Here is a 20221-nt window from a genome sequence, read left to right as displayed (position 1 = left end):
ATGAGAGGAGACCTAATAGAGGTATATAAGATGTTGAGAGGCATAGATCGGGTGGACTCTCAGAGGCTTTTTCCCAAGGTGGAAACGTCTGCTACGAGAGGACACAGGTTTAAGGTGCTGGGGGGTAGGTACAGGGGAAATGTTAGGGGTAAGTTTTTCACACAGAGGGTGGTGGGCGAGTGGAATCGGCTGCCGTCAGTGGTGGTGGAGGCAAACTCAATAGGGTCTTTTAAGAGACTCCTGGATGAGTACATGGGACTTAATAGGATGGAGGGTTATAGGTAGGCCTAAAAGGTAGGGATATGTTCGGCACAACTTGTGGGGCCGAAGGACCTGCTTTGTGCTGTAGTTTTCTGTGTTTCTATATTCTCTGCATCCTCTCCAGTACCCCCTGAGCAGTGAATACCCTGAAGGGTGATGCCTGCATGAGCACTCACTTCCGAGATTCCCCCTCGGAGGTGAAGGCACCAGGTTCATGTTTATGTAGAGCTGTTGTAAATGGTGCCGGCATGACATCACACCTGCGCCCACTGAATATCCGGTGTGGGGGGAAGTTCCGGAGAGAGTGCTTGCTAATGTACTAAAATGAGGTTCCTGGGATCCTGCGGCATGTTTCATGCTACACTGCCAGCAAGGGGCTGGAAAATTGGAAATTGCAATCTCGCTGGTGAGAATATCGTTTTCCATATCTCCCTGGATTTTGCGCCTGTGCAGCAAGTGCGGGCTCAAAATCGCCCCCTTAATTTTTCCAATTAAAAGTTTTTTATGTGGCTTTTGTACCTTCCTTCATCTTAGCTTTGACATTCCTCCCCCTCTAGCTGCACATTGTGAATGCCGGACAACTATAAACATTTTTTTTTTTGTCGCCAGTATCATAACTTTGAGGGCACCTCATTGTGACTTTATGTTAGGGTTTATTACCAACATTATAAATATGTATTTCAAGCAATGATCAGACAGAACTAAAGACACAACTACACTCTCCACTCCCTGGCTCCAACTGAGGTTCTTTCTTGGCCTTGGATACGCGCTCTTGCTCCTGATTGGTTCAGCATCCTGCACTGGCTATCCATAGGGTCTGGCCTGATCACATGGTCCTCAGCGGTTGTCCCCTAAAAGGGACCACACTACCACATTTACTAATGTAACTTTACTCTTGGAGAAATTAATAAATGTTCAAACTGTACAGCACATGCTGCAGAGAAGGCCCAATAACTTACCTGCACAAGATAGTGCTCAGGTAAACTGTCATTCATTCGGCCAGTGACATAATGGGCCTTATGAAAGTCATCATGAACTTGAAATTCTTCCTTCAAATTGTACCTTGGAAACAAGCAGAAATATGAGAATTCAGCAGAAACAAATTAGAGTGCTTGGGGAGGAAAGTTTTTGTACAAGGCCTGTGAATGAGGAAAAGTGGCTAATCTTTACTGGAAAGATGCTCAGGGCTGTAACCTGCTGATTGCTACCTGCTGTACATTCCAGGACCAGTCTCTGCCGGGCCACAATCACGGCCTGTGTTAGAAGAGTACTAAAAGCTTGCCGATGGACCTGCACATAAAAATGTCATGAGATCTCTTTCCTCATCGATACCCTGCTCCTGATGTCGAGTGTAGTATCAACTGAACTCTAATGCAGTAGTGAAGGTGTGTTGCACTATCAGATGTCCCGCTTAACAGATGGGATGTTGAACTGAGGCCCTGTCTGCCATCTCAGGTAAAGATTCAATGGTGTAGGTTTGAAGTTGGGCAGGGTGGAGGGAACTCTCTGGTGTCCTAGTAACCAATATTGTATTAACTGACACCATTATTTATAGCCATACTGTGTTAAGTTACCTCATACTGATATTGTCCAAACAACATCATTAAAAATCAGATAATCTGGCCATTATCTCATTGTTGTTGTGGGACCTATCTATTCACAAATTGACTTTAACATTTCCTACATTACAGCTGTGATTATACTTCAAAAAGCTACTTATTTCGCCGTGACGTGAATTGTATTATCCTGAGGTTGTGAAAGACTGTATAAATGCCACTTATTCATTTTATCATGTCTGTTGAGTATCCCCAACAGAAGGAAGGCACTAGTGCCCAGTATCCTTCCAAATTTCAGCTGAATGAGGAAAATCTGCAGTGTTACAAAACTGCCATGTAGAATTGCACTAAATCCAGCAATGTGACAAATTCATAAAGACTGAGCCTTCATGAATCACATTATCTATGTTCCTGACAAGAAATCAATATTACAAATTCCACTGTATGCACATCGCTAGTAACACAGCTGGTCTGGGGAGCTCAGGGTGTTGTTAATGAACAACAAAAGTTTCCTCTCCCAGCACCATCCCTCATTTCAATAAGTACAGTAAGAAAAAACTTCCAATTATAACAGCACCTCATTACCTCCTTCAGACCTCCCAAGTCTTTCATAAGAACTAGGAGCAGGAGTAGGCCCCTCGAGCCTGCTCCGCCATTCTATAAGATCATGGCTGATCTTTTCGTGTACTCAGCTCCACTTACTCACCCGCTCGCCATAACCCTTAATTCCTGTTCAAAAATTTATCTATCCTTGCCTTAAAAACATTCAATGAGGTAGCCTCAACTGCTTCACTGGGCAGGGAATTCCACAGATTCACAACCCTTTGTGTCAAGAAGTTCTTCCTCAACTCAGTCCTAAATCTGCTTCCCCTTATTTTGAGGCTATGCCCCCTAGTTCTAGTTTCACCTGCCAGTGGAAACAACTTCCCTGCTTCTATCTTATCTATTCCCTTCATAATCTTATATGTTTCTATTAAGATCTCCCCTCATTCTTCTGAATTCCAATGAGTATAGCCCCAGTCTACTCAATCTCTCCTCATAAGCCAACCCTCTCACCTCTGGAATCAACTTAGTGAATCTCCTCTGTAGCCCCTCCAGTGCCAGTACACCCTTTCTAAAGTAAGGAGACCAAAACTGTACACAGTACTCTAGGTGTGGCCTCACTGCCTCACCAGCACCTTATGCAGCTGCAATGTAACTCCTTGTTTTTAAACTCCATCCCTCTAGCAATGAAGGGCAATTACCTGCAAACCAACTTTTTGTGATTCATGCACAAGAACTTCCAGTCCCTCTGCACAGCAGCATGCTGCAATTTAAATAATAGTCCATTTTGCTGTTATTCCTACCAAAATGGATGACCTCACATTTACCAACGTTGTACTCCATCTGCCAGACCCTCGCCCACTCAGACTATCTTTTTCCCTTTGCAGACTTTCAGCGTCCTCTGCACACTTTGCTCTGCCACTCATCTTAGTGTCATCTGTGAATTTTGACACACTACACTTGGTCCCCAACTCCAAGTCATCTATGTAAATCGTAAACAATTGTGATCTCAACATTGATCCCTGAGGCACACCATTAGTCACTGATCGCCAACCAGAAAAACACCCATTTACCCCCACTCTTTGCTTTCTGTTAGTCAACCAATCCTCTATCCATGCTAATACATTACCCATAACAACGTGCACCTTTATCTTATGTAGCAGTCTTTCACGACCAATAATCTATAATTATTGTTGTTTTGGAAGGTAAAGTGATTCACAAGCTCACTGGCACTACCCAGTCAAAGTAATCCCAAATAAAATTAATAACTGCATTGTGAATGAGTGAAAATCCCACATAAGCTAAATGTGTTCAAAATAAATAAATGAACAAGGATAATAAGATATTTATCTCACAGTAAATACACAGAAAAAGTAAATCATACTGTGTTAATCTAGTTCATAAGAAATGTAAGAAATAGGAGTGGGTGTAGGCCATATGACCCACTGAGCTTGTTCCACCATTTAATAAAATCATGGCTGATCTGTTTGTGTTTTGAGTTCCATATTCCCATTTATCCCAATAACATATGATTCCCTTACAAGATTCTATCTACCTCACCTTCAAATTATTCAGTGAATCCACTTCCAATGCCTTCTGAGGCAGAGAGTTTCAAAGTTACACAACCCTCGAGAGAAAAAAAATCCTAATCTCTGCCCTATTAGAACAGTGTCCCCTAGATCTAGACTCACCCACAAGAAGAAATATCCTTTCAAGCTCCACCTTTTCAAGACCATTCAAGAGTTAAACCCTTAAAGTCACCAGCCGCCCCCCCCCCTCCCACCCCCACTATTCTAAACTCCAGTGTAAACAAACCCAGCCTGTCCTATCCCCATAAGACAACCCACTCATACCAGGTATCAATCTAAACCTCTCTGAACCACCGCCAATGCATTTACATTATCCCTGAAATAAGGAGACTAAAACTGCACACAGTGTTTGAGATGCAGTCTCACCAATGCCCTATAACTGAATCATAATATCCTTAATTTTATGTTCAATTACTTTCATAATAAAGGATAGCATTCCATTAGCCTTCTTAATTAATACTGTACCTGTACACTAGCTTTTGGTGAATCCTGTATGAGAAAACCTTGATCGCTTTGCAGCTCAGAATTCTGGGACTGTTCTCTGATTAAGTAATACTCTGCCTTTTTTATTCTTCCTGCTGAAGTACATTTTCCCACATGATACTCCATCTGCCATTCCTTCAAACTATCTATTTCCCTCTGCAAACTCCTTGGGTGGACTTTTCCCAACCAGCCGATGGCGAATTATATGGCAGTGAGTGCAGTAAATCTGGCAGGAGCCAAAATGTCAGAAAGCCACCAGTGCAAAATCATGTTGCAATTCTCCCAATAGCAAGTTTAAGGCAGGTCATTCTTCCTGCTGGCAGGCATAAGGCGGTCCTCAGTTCACCAGAGACTTCAGGTTGGGGTGCAACATCATTCTGCCTAGAGTACTTATGAAAGTGGCCCTAGAAATAGTAGATCCATTGGTGGTTATTTTACAAAATTCTTTGGACTCTGGACTGCTTCCTATAGATTGGAGGATAGCTAATGTAAGTCGCTATTCAAAAAGGGACATAAAGAGAAAACAGGGAACTACAGACCTGTGAGTCTAACATCTGTACAGGGGAAGTTGCTGGAGTCCATTATCAAGGGTTTCATAACTCAACATTTGGAAGGCAGTGGTATAATCAGACAAAGTCAGCATGGATCAATAAAGGGGAAATCATGTTTGATGGATCTATTGGAATTCTTTGAGATGTAACTGGTAGAGTTGATCGAGGAGAACCAGTGAATGTCATTTATTTAGACTTTCAGAAGGCTTTCGACAAGGTTTCACATAACAGACTACTATGTAAAGTTAAACCGCATGGGATTGCAGGTAATGTCTTGGGATGGATAGAAAGCTGGTTAGCAGATAGGAAGCAAAGGGTTGGCATAAATGGGTCTTTTTCTGATTGGCAGGCAGTGAATAGAGAGGTACCGCAAAGATTTGTGCTAGGACCCCAACTGTTCACATTATATATTAATGATTTGGACAAGGGAAATAAATGTATTATCTCCAAATTTGCAGATGGTGAGAGGGTGAGCATGAAGAGGATGCAGAGATGCTTCAGCGTGATTTGGACAGGCTGAGTGTTTGGGCATATGCATGGCTGATGCAGTATAATGTGGATAAATGTGAGGTTATCCACTTGATTTGATTTATTATTGTATCATGTATTAATATACAGTGAAAAGTATTGTGTCTTGCATGCTATGCAGACCAAGCACACCGTTCATAGAGAAGAAAAGAAGAGAGAGCAGAATAATAGTGTTACCGAATCATAGCTAGGGTGTAGAGAAAGATAACTTAGTATGAGGTAGGTTTGCGGATGACACGAAGATGGCTGGACTTGCGGATAGCGAAGAGCATTGTCGGGCAATACAGCAGGATATAGATAGGCTGGAAAATTGGGCGGAGAGGTGGCAGATGGAGTTTAATCCGGATAAATGCGAAGTGATGCATTTTGGAAGAAATAATGTAGGGAGGAGTTATACAATAAATGGCAGAGTCATCAGGAGTATAGAAACACAGAGGGACCTAGGTGTGCAAGTCCACAAATCCTTGAAGGTGGCAACACAGGTGGAGAAGGTGGTGAAGAAGGCATATGGTATGCTTGCCTTTATAGGACTGGGTATAGAGTATAAAAGCTGGAGTCTGATGATGCAGCTGTATAGAACGCTGGTTAGGCCACATTTGGAGTACTGCGTCCAGTTCTGGTCGCCGCACTACCAGAAGGACGTGGAGGCGTTAGAGAGAGTGCAGAGAAGGTTTACCAGGATGTTGCCTGGTATGGAGGGTCTTAGCTATGAGGAGAGATTGGGTAAACTGGGGTTGTTCTCCCTGGGAAGACGGAGAATGAGGGGAGATCTAATAGAGGTGTACAAGATTATGAAGGGGATAGATAGGGTGAACGGTGGGAAGCTTTTTCCCAGATCAGAAGTGACGTACACGAGGGGTCACGGGCTCAAGGTGAGAGGGGCGAAGTATAACTCAGATATTAGAGGGATGTTTTTTACACTGAGGGTGGTGGGGGCCTGGAATGCGCTGCCAAGTAGGGTGGTGGAGGCAGGCACGCTGACATCGTTTAAGACTTACCTGGATAGTCACATGAGCAGCCTGGGAATGGAGGGATACAAACGATTGGTCTAGTTGGACCAAGGAGCGGCACAGGCTTGGAGGGCCGAAGGGCCTGTTTCCTGTGCTGTACTGTTCTTTGTTCTTTGTCCACTCAAAAGTCTGATGGCAGCAGGGAAGAAGCTGTTCTTGAGTCGGGTGGTACGTGACCTCAGACTTTTGTATCTTTTTCCCGACGGAAGAAGGTGGAAAAGGTTATGTCCAGGGTGCATGGGGTCCTTAATTATGCTGGCTGCTTTTCCGAGGCAGCGGAAAGTGTAGATTGAGTCAATGGGTGGGAAACTGGTTTGCATGATGGACTGGGCTACATTCACGACATTTTGGGGTTTCTTGCGGTCTTGGGCAGAGTAGGATCCATACCAAACTGTGACACAACCAGAAAGAATGCTTTCTATTATGCATCTGTAAACATTGGTGAGAGTCGTAGCTGACATGCCAAACTTTGATGGCAATAATAGGAAGACAGATTATTACTTGAATGGGTGTAAATTAAGATAGTTGGAAACTCAGTGAGACCTGGGTATCCTCGTGCATCAGTCACTGAAAGTAAGCGCACAGATACAACAGGCAGTAAAGAAGGCAAATGGTATGTTGGCCTTCATCATGAGAAGATTCAAATATAGGAATAGGGCTGTTTTACTGCAATTGTATAGGGCATTAGTGAGGCCACACCTGGAGTACTGTGAGCAACTTTGGTGTCCTTATCTGAGGAAGGATGTCCTTGCTATAGAGGGAGTACAACGAAGATTTACCAGGCTGATTCCTGGGATGGCAGGTCCATCATATGAGGAGAGACTAAGTCAGTTAGGATTATATTCATTGGAATTTAGAAGAGTGAGATGGGATCTCAGAGAAACTTATAAAATTCTAACAGAGTTAGACGGGTAGATTCAGAAAGAATGTTCCCAAAGGTGGGGGAGCCCAGAACTAGGGGTCATAGTTTGAGGATAAGAACTGAGGTGAGGAGAAATTTCTTCACCTAGAGAGTGGTGAATGTGTGGAATTCATTACCACAGAAAGTAAGTGAGGCCAAAACATTGTCTGATTTCAGGAAGAAATTAGATATAACTCTTTAGTGCTAAAGGGCTCAAGGGATATGGAGGAAGGTGGGATCAGGATATTGAATTTGATGATCAGCCATGATCATAATGAATGCGGGAGGAGGCTTGAAGGGCCGAATGGCCTACTCCTGCTTCTAGTTTCTATGTTTCTGCCATAATACTTCGTTGCTCCTGATGTTCTGTTCATTACTCCACCGGGGCAGGCCAGTTCCTGACTCCACCTCCAAGCTGGAAATCCAAGTATAGGCTCCTCTATCCACAGCATATGTTACTCTTTCAAAGAACTCTAATAAATTGGTTAAACATGATTTGCCTTTCATAAAACTACGTGGACTCCTTCCATTTACCTCGCGTTTTTCTAAGTGTCCAACTGTAACCTCTTTAATAATTGATTCTAACACCTTTGCCATGACAGACATCAAGATAACTGGCCTAAAGTTTCCTGCCTCCCTCCCTTTCTTGAACACAGGGGTTATAGGTTACATTTGTTTCGTTTAACTCTGATGGAACCTTTCAAGAATCTAGGGAATTTTGGAAAATTAACATCAGAGCCACCTCTAGCCACTCGCCACCTATTTTAAGATCCAAGGATGAATTCCATCAGGACCCCAAGAATTGTCAGCCCATCAATTGTTCAGTACCACTTCCCTAGTGATTATAATTTGACCAAGTTCCTCTCTCCCTTCCACCACCTCGTGAGGTACAGTTATTATTGTAATTTCTTTTATCCCCTATAGTGAAGACAGAAACAAACTATTTATTCATTTCATGTGCCATTTCCTTAATATCTATTATTAACTCCCATTCTAACTCTCTAGAGGATTAACAATCCCTTTATCTACTCTTTTCCTTTTTAAATACCTGTGGGAAATCTTGTTATCCTTTCTTACATTTCTAGCCATCTTCCTCTCAAATTCTAATTTATTTCTCCTGATTGATCTTTTATAGTCATTCTCTGCTATTCTTTAAATTTTGACCAATCATTTGGCTTGCCACTTATCTTTGTGCCATTAGACACTTTTTCCTTATGATTGTTACTTTCTTTAATTTCTTTAATTAACCACAAACCACGACTTCTTTAATTAACCACAAATAGTGGGTCCATCCCTTAGGATTTTTCTTTATAGTAGAAATAAACTTATTTTGAGGCCAGAATTTTACCAGTGTGCCCGCCCCGATTCCTGGAGCAGGCTCGGCTCGGAGAAAGACATTCTCCATTGGCCTCAGGTGGGATCGTACGAATCTCAGCGGATGTGCCGGTAAAATTCCACCCTGAGTATTTTGAAACAGTGCCTTAAATATCTGCAATTGCTTCTCTATTGATCCATTCTCTCGCCTTATGTCCCAGTTCACTTTAGCTAGCTCAGCTTTCATACCCAGATCTTTGCCTTTATATAGCTTTAAAATTTAGTCTTAGACCCACTCTTCTCCCTTTCAAACTGGATGTAAAATTCAATCATATTGTGGTCAGTCCTACGTGGGGATGCCTTTATTCTGAGATCATTAATTAATCCTGTCACATTACACAAGCCAAATCCTCTATGCTCTATGGTTGGTTCCAGAATATGCTGCTCTAAGAAACTATCTCAAAAGCATTCAAATAATTCCTCCTCCACCACTGCTCCCTTGATACTGTATTGATGCAGCATATGCTAATTTGTTAGTAACTGTCTATATGAAGCTAATGCATCCTATAACATGGTAATTTAACCCATACTGTATTAATTCCAGCTACACTGTGATAGTTTGAAACAATCTATGAATCTAGATAATTAATTTTATCTATAAAACACTTTGGCCAGGATTTTCTGGCCCCGTTGTGACGGGAACCGCCGCAGGAGATTTGGCAAATGATCGCCGCATTGGGCAGGGCCAGAGAATCCCACCCTTTGGGCAGCCCTGAGGTCGTGAGAGGTGCCATATTTTCTTTTGTCTTTAAATTACCTTATATTGTGTTCATTTACCCCATACTTTGTTAATCTACCTCCTATGGTGCTAATTTACTCAGCACTATGCTAATTTATCCTACACTGTGTTAATCTACCTCACAGTGTTAGTTTATTTTGCTCATGTTACTTTTATCATAATTCTGTGTTTGTTTACTTCTTGTTCTGTCAATCTACCTGATACCCTGTTCATTTATCCTATATTTGTTTAATGTAGTCCATAGTCTTTTCATTTTTCCCAGCCTGTCCTAATTTACCTCACATTGAAATTTACCCAATACAAGATTTAGCGCAGACCTTAAAGAGTTAAATGCTAAGGATAATTTCATAGAACCACAAAAATAATGCAGAAGGAGGCCATTTACCCCCATCGTGCTTGTGCTGGTTCTTTGAAAGAGTTATCCAATTAGTCTCACTCCCTTGATCGTTCCCTCAAATCACTGCTTTTTTTTATTTTTCAAGTATTTATCCAATTCTCTTTTAAAAGTCAATATTGCATCAACTTCATCATCCTTTCTAGAATATTACAACCCATTGCACAGACTTGGCATGTATCCCCTTGAGAATAGAAGATGAAGAGGTAATCTAATTGAGTTGTTTAAGGTAATTAAATGAGTTGAAATGGTAGAAAAAAGGTCACTCTTACCTCAGATAGAGGAGTTCAGGACAAATTTTAAATTAGAGCTAAGTCATTCTGGAGTGATATCAAGAAGTACTTTTTGACATAAAGGCTCATAAAATTTGGAAATCACTCCCCCAAAAAGCTGTAGAGGCCATGCTAATTGAAAATTTCAACACTGATTTGTTTTGTTTTGTTCTGTAATTGAATTATATAGAACTGAGATAGCTGTAAAGGTATTGAGTTATATAGAACTGAGATGGCTAGGTGCAATAAAGTTATTGACCAGTCATAACCTAACTAAATGGTGGACATGCTCAAGGACTGAATAACCTAATTTGTTCCAATCTACCCATGTTAATCCACCAGCCGCCAACCCTTAAAATCTTACATATTTCCAGTCGTGTCCTTTTATTAGAACTGGGAAACGTTAGGAATGTATTAGATTTTAAGGAGATGAATGGGGGAAGAGTGTAGAAAAAAGGAGGGTCTGTAATAAAAATCATAGAAAGAAATCATAGAAACCCTACAGTACAGAAAGAGGCCATTTGGCCCATCGAGTCTGCACCGACCACAATCCCACCCAGGCCCCACCCCCATAATTCCCCCACTAATCCCTCTAACCTACGCATCTCAGGACACTAAGGCAATTTTTTTTTAGCATGGCCAATCAACCTAACCCGCACATCTTTGGAGTGTGGGAGGAAACCGGTAATAGGGCAGAAAGTGGGAGGCCCGAAATGTTCCAGTCCTCCCCACCCAACAAAAATGTTGATTGAAATAGCCAAAGGGAGTTTGTAATGAGACCAGGAAAGAAATAATAGATGTGTCTAGAGGAAGTGTAAATGGCAGAATTATGAACAGCTGTCATCTGAAAGCAAAAAGGAGAAAGACAAGGACAAGACAGATAGAGAATCTGGTGAACTGGTGTGGCAACAATAATCTTGCCTCAATGTCAACAAAACGAAGGAGATTGTCATCGACTTCAGGAAGCGTAAAGAAGAACATGCCCTTGTCTACATCAATGGGAATGCAGTAGAAAGGGTCGAGAGCTTTACGTTTTTAGGTGTCCAGATCACCAACAACCTGTCCTGGTCCCCCCATGCCGACACTATAGTTAAGAAAGCTCACCAATGCCTCTACTTTCTCAGAAGACTAAGGAAATTTGGCATGTCAGCTACGACTCCCACCAACTTTTACAAATGCACCATAGAAAGCATTCTTTCTGGTTGTATCACAGCTTGGTATGGCTCCTGCTCTGCCCAAGACCGCAAGGATGTACAAAAGGTCGTGAATGTAGCCCAATCCATCACGCAAACCACCCTCCCATCCATTGACTCTGTCTACACTTCCCGCTGCCTCAAAAAGCAGCCAGCATAATTAAGGACCCCGGACATTCTCTCTTCCACTTTCTTCCTTCGGGAAAAAGATACAAAAGTCTGAGGTCACCCCATACCAACCGACTCAAGAACAGCTTCTTCCCTGCTGCTGTCAGACTTTTGAATGGACTTACCTTGTATTAAGTTGATCTTTCTCTACACCCTAACTATGACTGTAACACTACATTCTGCACTCTCTCGTTTCCTTCTCTATGAACGGTATGTTTTGTCTGTATAGCGCGCAGGAAACAATACTTTTCATTGTATGATAATACATGTGACAATAATAAATCAAATCAAATCAAAGGTTAAGACTGAAACATGTAAAGAAAATGAAACAAAATGGGGTGTGGGTATGGATGCGGGTCAGAGATTAGCTCTGAAATTGTTGAAATCAATGTTGAGTCCACAAAGCTGTAAAACACCCAATCAAAAGATTAGGTACTGTTCCTTCAGTTTGTGTTGAGCCTCATTGGATGCTGCAGCAGGTTGAGAACAGAGATGACAGGGAATATTGAGAAGAATTAAAAGGGTAAGCCATCAGAAGGTTATGGTCATGCTTGCAGACTGAATGGAAGCATCCTACAAAACATTCATCCAATCTGTGTTTGGTCTCTGCATTGTCAAGGAGACTATATTGTGAGCAGTAAATACAGGGAACTAAAGTGAAAGAAGTACATGTAAATCACTGGATAAAAGCAAATTACTGCGGATGCTGGAACCTGAAACCAAAAGAAAAAATGTTGGAAAATCTCAGCAGGCTTGGCATCATCTGTAAGGAGAGAAAAGAGCTGACGTTTCAAGTCCAGATGACCCTTTGTCAAAGCTAAAAGGCATAGAAAGTGGGAGATATTTATATTGTAGGGTGAGAGAATGAAAGACGAGTCATCTCCATTATGAGTGAACGGTCATTCACACCTTCTATTCTCTCTATGGGCTGCCATTAGCAGCCTGGCCCCTTGTTTCTGTGGCTATGATAAATATCTCCCCCTTTCTATGCCTTTTAGCTTTGACAAAGGGTCATCTGGACTCGAAAAGTCAGCTCTTTTCTTTTCTTACAGATGCTGCCAGACCTGCTGAGATTTTCCAGCATTTTCTTTTTTGGTGACATGTAAATCACTGGTCCACCTGGAAGGAATGTTTAGGATGGTGAAAAGAGAAGAGGTGAAAGGTCAGGAGTTATATCTCCTGTGCTCACAGGTGCTGCGGGAAGGGGTCAGTGGTGTCAGGCTGATAGATGATTGGACCAGGATGAAATATTATTTTGGCCATTAAACCTTCACATCAGCAGTGTCCTACTTTTGACTGCTGTTACTTACGTAATTACAACGGGTGCCACTTTATTGGTGATGATGGACTTTGCCAAGCCTGCAGCAGTGTTGATATCTTCAGTGTGACTGTCAACTCCAGATGCTTTGGCATCCCTGTCACATTGCCCTTGGACTGCTGGTGCAACGTGCTTGTTGGTACTTGCAGTGGTGCCCATGGTTAATTAGTAGCTAAACGAAACAATTTTTAAAATTATCTTTTTCAGTCCTGAAATTAAACAATAACATTCAGCTTCTCTGTGACATAACTAGTCAATATCTTTACATTCAATCCAAAGCATTAGTTAAAGCAAATGAACATACCTCTAACAGAAAATGGTTGGTGTCTGGTGCAGAATTTGTCACACAATAAGGAAAGCAGGATTCAAAATTGGCTCAGTTGTAGGAGACAGAGGGTGATGACAGAAAGCTGCTTTAATGACTGGAAAACACAGTAAGAGTTTTAACAACACCAGGTTAAAGTCCAACAGACTTTAACCTGGTGTTGTTAGAACTCTTACTGTATTTACCCCAGTCCAACGCTGGCATCTCCACTTAATGACTGGAAGCCAGTGTCCAGTGACGTACCAGAGGGATGTGTGCTGGGTCCACTATTATTCGTAATTTATATAAATGACATTGATGACTATGTGGGGGATAGGATTAATAAGTTTGCAGATGACACAAAGATTGGCCGGGTGGTTAACAGTGAGGGCGAGTGTCTTGGGCTACAAGAAGATATAGAAAGAATGGTCAAATGAGCAGATAAGTGGCAGGTGGAATTCAACCCTGAAAAGTGTGAGGTGATACACATTGGAAGGAGTAATTTGACAAAGAAGTACTTAATGAATGGCAGGACACTAGGAAGTTCTGTGGAACAAAGGGACCTTGGTGTGTTTGTCCACAGATCTCTGAAGGGCATGTTAGTAGGGTGGTAAAAAGGCAAATGGGACACTTGCTTTTATCAATCAAGACATAGATTACAAAAGCAGGGAAGTCATGTTGGAGTTGTATAGAACTTTGGTGAGGCCACAGCTGGACTACTGTGTACAGTTCTGATCGCCACATTACAGGAAGGATGTGATTGCATTGGAGGGGTTGCAGAGGAGAATCACCAGGATGCTGCCTGGGATGGAACAGTTAAGTTATGAAGCGAGGATGGATACTCTTGGGTTGTTTTTGTTGGAGCAGAGAAGCCGGAGGGGCGACCTGATTGAGGTGTACAAGATTATGAGGAACATGGACAGAGTGGATAAGGAGCAGCTGTTCCCCTTAGTTGAAGGGTCAGTCCCAAGGTTCACGGTGAGGGGCAGGAGGTTTAGAGGGGGATGTGAGGAAAAAGGTTTTTACCCAGAGGGTGGTGACAGTCTGACAGCCTGGGAGGGTGGTAGAAGCGAATTGCCTCATATCCTTTAAAAAGTAAGGCTATGGGCCAAGCACTAGTAGATGGGATTAGATGGGAGTTCAGGTGTTTCTCATGTGGTGATGCAGAGTCAATGGGCCGAAGGGCCTCTTTGCTCCTTCTAGCCCTGGCAGACCTGAAGATTATCCCTGGCATGATGATCTCATGATGTGGTGATGCCCGCGTTGGACTGGGGTAAACACAGTAAGAAGTCTCACAACACCAGGTTAAAATTCAACAGGTTTATTTGGTAGCACAAGATAATGGTTGGAATGCGAGTCTTAATGCCAGGGTTAAGCCTCTCTCCACTCACATTGTCTGTACCTTTAAGACTTGATTACTTGTAAAGACTCGCATTCCAACCATTATCTTGTAAATTGAGTTTGTGTCTATAAATGCCCTGTTTGTGAACACAACTCCTCACTCACCTGAAGAAGGAGCGACACTCCGAAAGCTTGTGCTACCAAATAAACCTGTTGGATTTTAACCTGGTGTTGTGAGACTTCTTACTGTGTTTACCCCAGATTCTGCAAGTCCAGGAGGCAAGTCGTCCAAGTCCTGGACTTGCAAAATCTCACTGGCTGTCCTGTCTGGAGACAATACACATCTCTTTAACCTGTGCTTAATGCTCCCTCCACTCACATTGTCTGTATCTTTAAGGCCTGGTTGGCTGTAGAGATTTGCATTCTAATCAGTATTCTGTAACTTGATTTTGTGTCTCTGTGCCCTGTTTGAGAGCAGATTTCCACTCCTTCTGACGAAGGAGCAGCGCTCCAAAAGCTAATGGCATTTGCTACCAAATAAGCCTGTTGGACTTTAACCTGGTGTTGTTAAAACTCTTACTGTGTTTACCCCAGTCCAACGCTGGCATCTCCACATAATAAAAGCTAGCCAGCCAGTGACACCCATGTCCCACTCATGAATTTTAAAAAAGCCCAAAGAAATAAGTGGCTTACTCTAGTTCCTGATAGTAATGTTATTGTTCTCAAGCAGAAAAAATGTGTTGTTCCCAAATGATTTGTCAGTGCAGGGAATACATAGTTTGGTCTTTAGGCTTGTTGACTAAAATGTCCCATAACTTGGTCCTGAGTCTCTGCTGAGAAATCTTATGATGTGGAGATGCCGGCGTTGGACTGGGTTAAACACAGTAAGAAATTTAACAACACCAGGTTAAAGTCCAACAGGTTTTATTTGGTAGCTTTTATTTGTGTGGCTTTTGCTACCAAATAAACCTGTTGGACTTTAACCTGGTGTTGAGAAATCTTATCTCAGTTCAGACAGTAATCTTAACAACGTTTCTGCATTTTGATCTCAATGTTTTTAGCCAGAGGAGAGAAAATCTCAACAAATAATCGCACCTCTGATTGTGTCTGGTGACCCCTGGTGGAATGTCCATGTTGTTAGTCTGTAGATTAGTCAGAAACTGCATTCAGCTGCGATGCCCTCCGAACTGTTTGCTGGTTTGATTCACGCCAAGATGAATAGCAGGAAAAACAGAAAATGCTGAACAGAGCAAGAGAGAAACCTTGCGGGGGATTCACCAGGTCCGTTAGCTCCCGGCAGGTATCATGATGGCCTGGAGTATCGCGCGTCGGCGGAAAAATGAGTTTCACGCCGGTCGCCAAATCCGTTGCCACCCTCCCATGTTACACTGCCAGCCCCGATCAGGTTCCTGCCCATAGTTTGAAGCCTGATTCCAAAAGCTCTCGCTATTCACCCGCCTCCCCAGCGGGATCGGCACCGGACGGGCTTTCAAACAGGTCCTCACTCGCAAGAGCCTGGAGTGTTTGATCCTGAGGGTCGAGGAAGCACCACAAACACCTCAGCAATGAGAGGCACCCCACCAGACCCAAATGACACAGACATGAGGTTTATCCAACCCAAACCCTACCTCAGGCCACCTCCACCATTAGAACCCCACTCAGTTACCCTTCCCTGTGAGATACTCCGCTCAGCCCACCTTCACCCTCAGATACCCCGCTTAGTTCCTCTTCACCCTCAGACACCCCACTTCAGAGGACTTCAAAGGGGTTTGCTCACATCAGCAGCTTCTGAAAGGGAGAAAGGAAAGTCTCTGCTGCAGAATGGAGTACTGCAGCAATTTAAAATCCTGCTAAGTGACCAGGAGACATGAAGGTTAAAGTGACCTGGCCACTTCAGAATTTTCACAGCTGACAGACAGGAATGCAGCTGTTGATCACAGAGCTGCCTGGAATCACCATGCTAGAGATGATCTTCAGGTCTGCCAGGACTAGAAGAGGCGATCCAGCCATGAGACCCCCATCACTGTGGGGAGGTCAATCCCTTGCCCCCAGCCCAAGCGCACCCAAAACCCAGGATCTTTGGGGGACCTTTCCTCTGCAGCCTGACATCAGCAGAGGGGCAAATGTCTACTGGACCTACCTCCTCAAGCTCCCACAGGGCCTAAGGTGCCAGGCCAGGGTGTGAGTGCCAGAGTGCTGTGGGCAGTGCATTGTTCACACTGCCAAGGCATGTGGCCTGAAGGGAAGCTGAGTGGGGGTTCTGAGGGAGAAGGGGTCTGAGTGAGGCGGGGGGGGATTGGTGGGTGTGGAATCAGGTCAAATCATGCCTGCATCAGGTCGGGTCACCCTCATGCCTGCATGATGTGGGGGTAGTTACCCATTATTTGTGAGTGTGGGGAAGGATGCCTCTCTTTGGAGAGGGGTTGGTGGTGTTCCCCTAGTCAGTGTGGGGCCATCATTTTTTTTGTAGATAGGGGGCCTGTCTCCAAGCACAGTGATCATGTTGCCATTTATAAAACTGCAGGGCTGGCTGGTGGCTTGTCCGCTATGCATAAATTAATAGCTACCAGGTGGCAGAATCCCATTCTAATAGACTTTGTTAAAGCCAGTAGGAAACCCTTCAGATTTCCTGCTGGTGCAGTCACTTAGTCCCAATTTGGGAGAATCGCAGTCAAATTTAAGGTTGAAGTGGCACAAGGATTAGAGCTAGAGGCATTGATGTGAACAGTTTAAGGCATGTGGCTTAAACCAGTGGCATGAGGTGATACAGAACCAAGCACAAAGACTGCAACTAGAAAGAGAAATTATTGGATTAGAGGCACACAGGGACTAGAGCTACAGATACCTGGGTCTAAAACTAAAGGTACAAAAGACTAGAACTATACACACACAACCGGGACTAAAGGTACACAGGACTAGGGCTAAAGATACATAAGACCAGGACTAATGGCACACAGGACTAAAACTGTAGAAACACAGGACCAAAGCAAGAAAACACATGGAATTTGAGATGCAGGTGCAAGAAATAGAATTAAAGAATGAGCCAGTAGCACTTGTAATAGAAGTAAAGGCACAGTGGCGAGAGCTGATAGCATAAAAGCAGAGATATGCATGTGAACGACAAGTACATATTCATCTCTATAACTAGTCAGCTGAATATCATTAAAAACATTTGTCTGATGTGTGGCCAATTGTTCATCTTATTAAGCTGGACAGAGGAGTCAGACACATATACTGACTGATTCCAGTACTTCATGTCCTGACAAGCCACAGCTGCATTCTTTGTGAGGGAAATTGCTGATGATCTCCTGTCATCGTCACATTCAGATAAATGGAAAGCACCAAGCAGAGGTGCTTAAGTTGTAAGACCAGTTACTGTCATACTCTAAACATCCAGAGCATGACAATTCTTTCTTGCTGATCATAGCACCCACAGGGTGAAGATTATTTAAAAAATAAACTTCTTGTTTCTGCAACTTGTTGAACATGACACATTGTAGTCTGGTTATGAGTATACATCTATAGTCCACTCTTGTTGAAAATTGTGCAGATTAATTAGTGTGTACCCGTTCTGTAGTGCCCTGCCAGCTATGTTAATTTCTAACAACGCCACACAATTTACAGTTGCTGGAACACACAATCTATACAACTTCTCTTTTATAAGTTTCATTTGTGGATTAGTGACTCATAGGGCCCAATTTTACCATCAAGTTGCAGCCATTTTTGGGCGCGAAAACTTGGCAAAGTCGGGCGTGAGGCGAGTAGCGCGATCCATGACCACCTCTGTTATGGTGAAATTAAAGTGATGGACACAAAATGGTTATGTGGCACACAAAATGGACTCTGGGAAGGGACATTAAAAGGCACTGCCTTTAGACACAGACAATTACACAAAAAGTCAAAACCTGCAGTATCTGAATTGCTGCAGGAAACTGGTCGGAGCTTGAGGCACTTTAGAAAAGAGCAGACCCAGAACAATGAGTTTGATAATAAGGTCAGCCACTGATGGGGACATAAATGCATAAATGTAACAAGATCAGCCACTGAATGTATATATCAAAACCAGCCATTGATAGAGGACATAACTGCATAAATGTATCCATTCTATGTACAATGATATGTTAAGAACAGTACAGCACAGGAAACAGGCCCTTCGGCCCTCCATGTCCGTATCTGTTTGTTTGTAACCCGTGTGTACCCGGTACAGGGTGGGGTTGTTACACCTTTGTATGTTTGTTTGTAACGATGTGTTAACTGTCAATGTCCATATCTGTCTACTCAACTTGTGACGATGTGTTAGCGGCTAATGTCCATACTGCCTATTGTCTAAAAGGTATAAAGATGGTCAACTACCATTGTGTAGTTGAGAAGGTAGCTGCCAAGTACTGCGGAGTACCAGTGCTTTCTCCCAAAGCTTTGTCCGAAATAAAACTGTTTTGTTGAACCTCTAAGTCTGACTCCGAAGTGGTAAATTCCCCACAATAATTGGCGTAGTCGGCAAGGATCTCATTGCTGGTAAGTTCGATCGATTGGCCACGATCGGAAAGCCGGGGTAGAGATCACTGAATCTGTGGGAGTCAGACGAGGTCAATAATACAGTTTAAAAGGGGTAAAATTAAGGGGTCTTCATAGTGATAAGTATTGATTGAATATGGTATTATAGAAATAAGTACTAACTGCTGATGGTATAGTGATAAGTTACTGTTACTTGTGCTGACCGACTAAAGGACAAGGAAGTGCCTGTCTCAAACATGCAGCCTTAGACCGGTTGTTAAGAGGGGAAATCCCCCACGTGAAGGTCAGGACCCTGAAGTGGGCGTAGAGGCACCAAGGGCACTTAGGATTGTGAAGCACAAGTGGCAAAGGTCGGTTAACATCAAACTCTGCCCCAGAGTGCCCCAGGGATCTGTTCTGGGACCCTTGCTTTTTGTCATTTTCATAAATGACCTGGATGAGGAAGTGGAGGGATGGGTTCATCATAGAAACCCTACAGTGCAGAAACAGGCCATTCAGCCCATCGAGTCTGCACCAACCACAATCCCACCCAGGCCCTACTCCCATACCCCTACACATTTACCCGCTAATCCCTCTAACCTACGCATCTCAGGACACTAAGGGGCAATTTTTTAGCATGGCCAATCAACCTAACCCGCACATCTTTGGACTGTGGGAGGAAACCGGAGCACCTGGAGGAAACCCACGCAGACACGAGGAGAATGTGCAAACTCCACACAGACAGTGACCCAAGCCGGGAATCGAACCCAGATCCCTGGAGCTGTGCAGCAGCAGTGATAACGACACAAAGGTTGGTGGGTTTGTGGATAGTCTGGAGGGATGTCAGAAGTTACAGAGGGATATAGATAGGATGCAAGACTGGGCGGAGAAGTGGCAGATGGATTTCAACCCAGATAAATGCGTCGTGGTCCATTTTGGCAGGTCAAATGGGATGAAGGAGTACAATATAAAGGGAAAGACTCTTAGTACGGTAGAGGATCAGAAGGACCTTGGGGTCTGGGTCCATTGGACTCTAAAATCGGCCCCGCAGGTGGAGGAGGTGGTTAAGAAGGCGTATGGTGTGCTGGCCTTTATCAATCGAGGGATTGAGTTTAGGAGTCCGGGGATAATGATGCAGCTATATAAGACCCTCGTCAGACCCCACTTGGAGTACTGTGCTCAGTTCTGGTCGCCTCATTACA

At 43.4% G+C, this 20221-nt stretch overlaps 1 protein-coding gene across 1 annotated transcript in view; it reads right to left on the bottom strand.

Annotated features, from left to right (window-relative positions):
* Window positions 1–13039, bottom strand: part of LOC144494647 (paladin-like) — a 240313-nt gene extending 227274 nt beyond the window's left edge. Inside the window, exons 1-2 of the mRNA XM_078213851.1 lie at window positions 12873–13039; window positions 1221–1323 (exon numbers count right to left, since the gene is read on the bottom strand). Of these exons, the coding sequence (XP_078069977.1) occupies window positions 1221–1323; window positions 12873–13039 (270 nt within the window). The remainder of the gene's footprint in view (window positions 1–1220; window positions 1324–12872) is intronic.
* Window positions 13040–20221: the final 7182 nt, after the last annotated feature.

The sequence above is a fragment of the Mustelus asterias genome, chromosome 6, assembly GCF_964213995.1.
Source record: "Mustelus asterias chromosome 6, sMusAst1.hap1.1, whole genome shotgun sequence".
Lineage (NCBI taxonomy): Eukaryota > Metazoa > Chordata > Chondrichthyes > Carcharhiniformes > Triakidae > Mustelus > Mustelus asterias.
The sequence above is the reverse complement of the archived record's forward strand: the minus strand, read 5'-3'. Positions and strand labels throughout refer to the sequence as shown.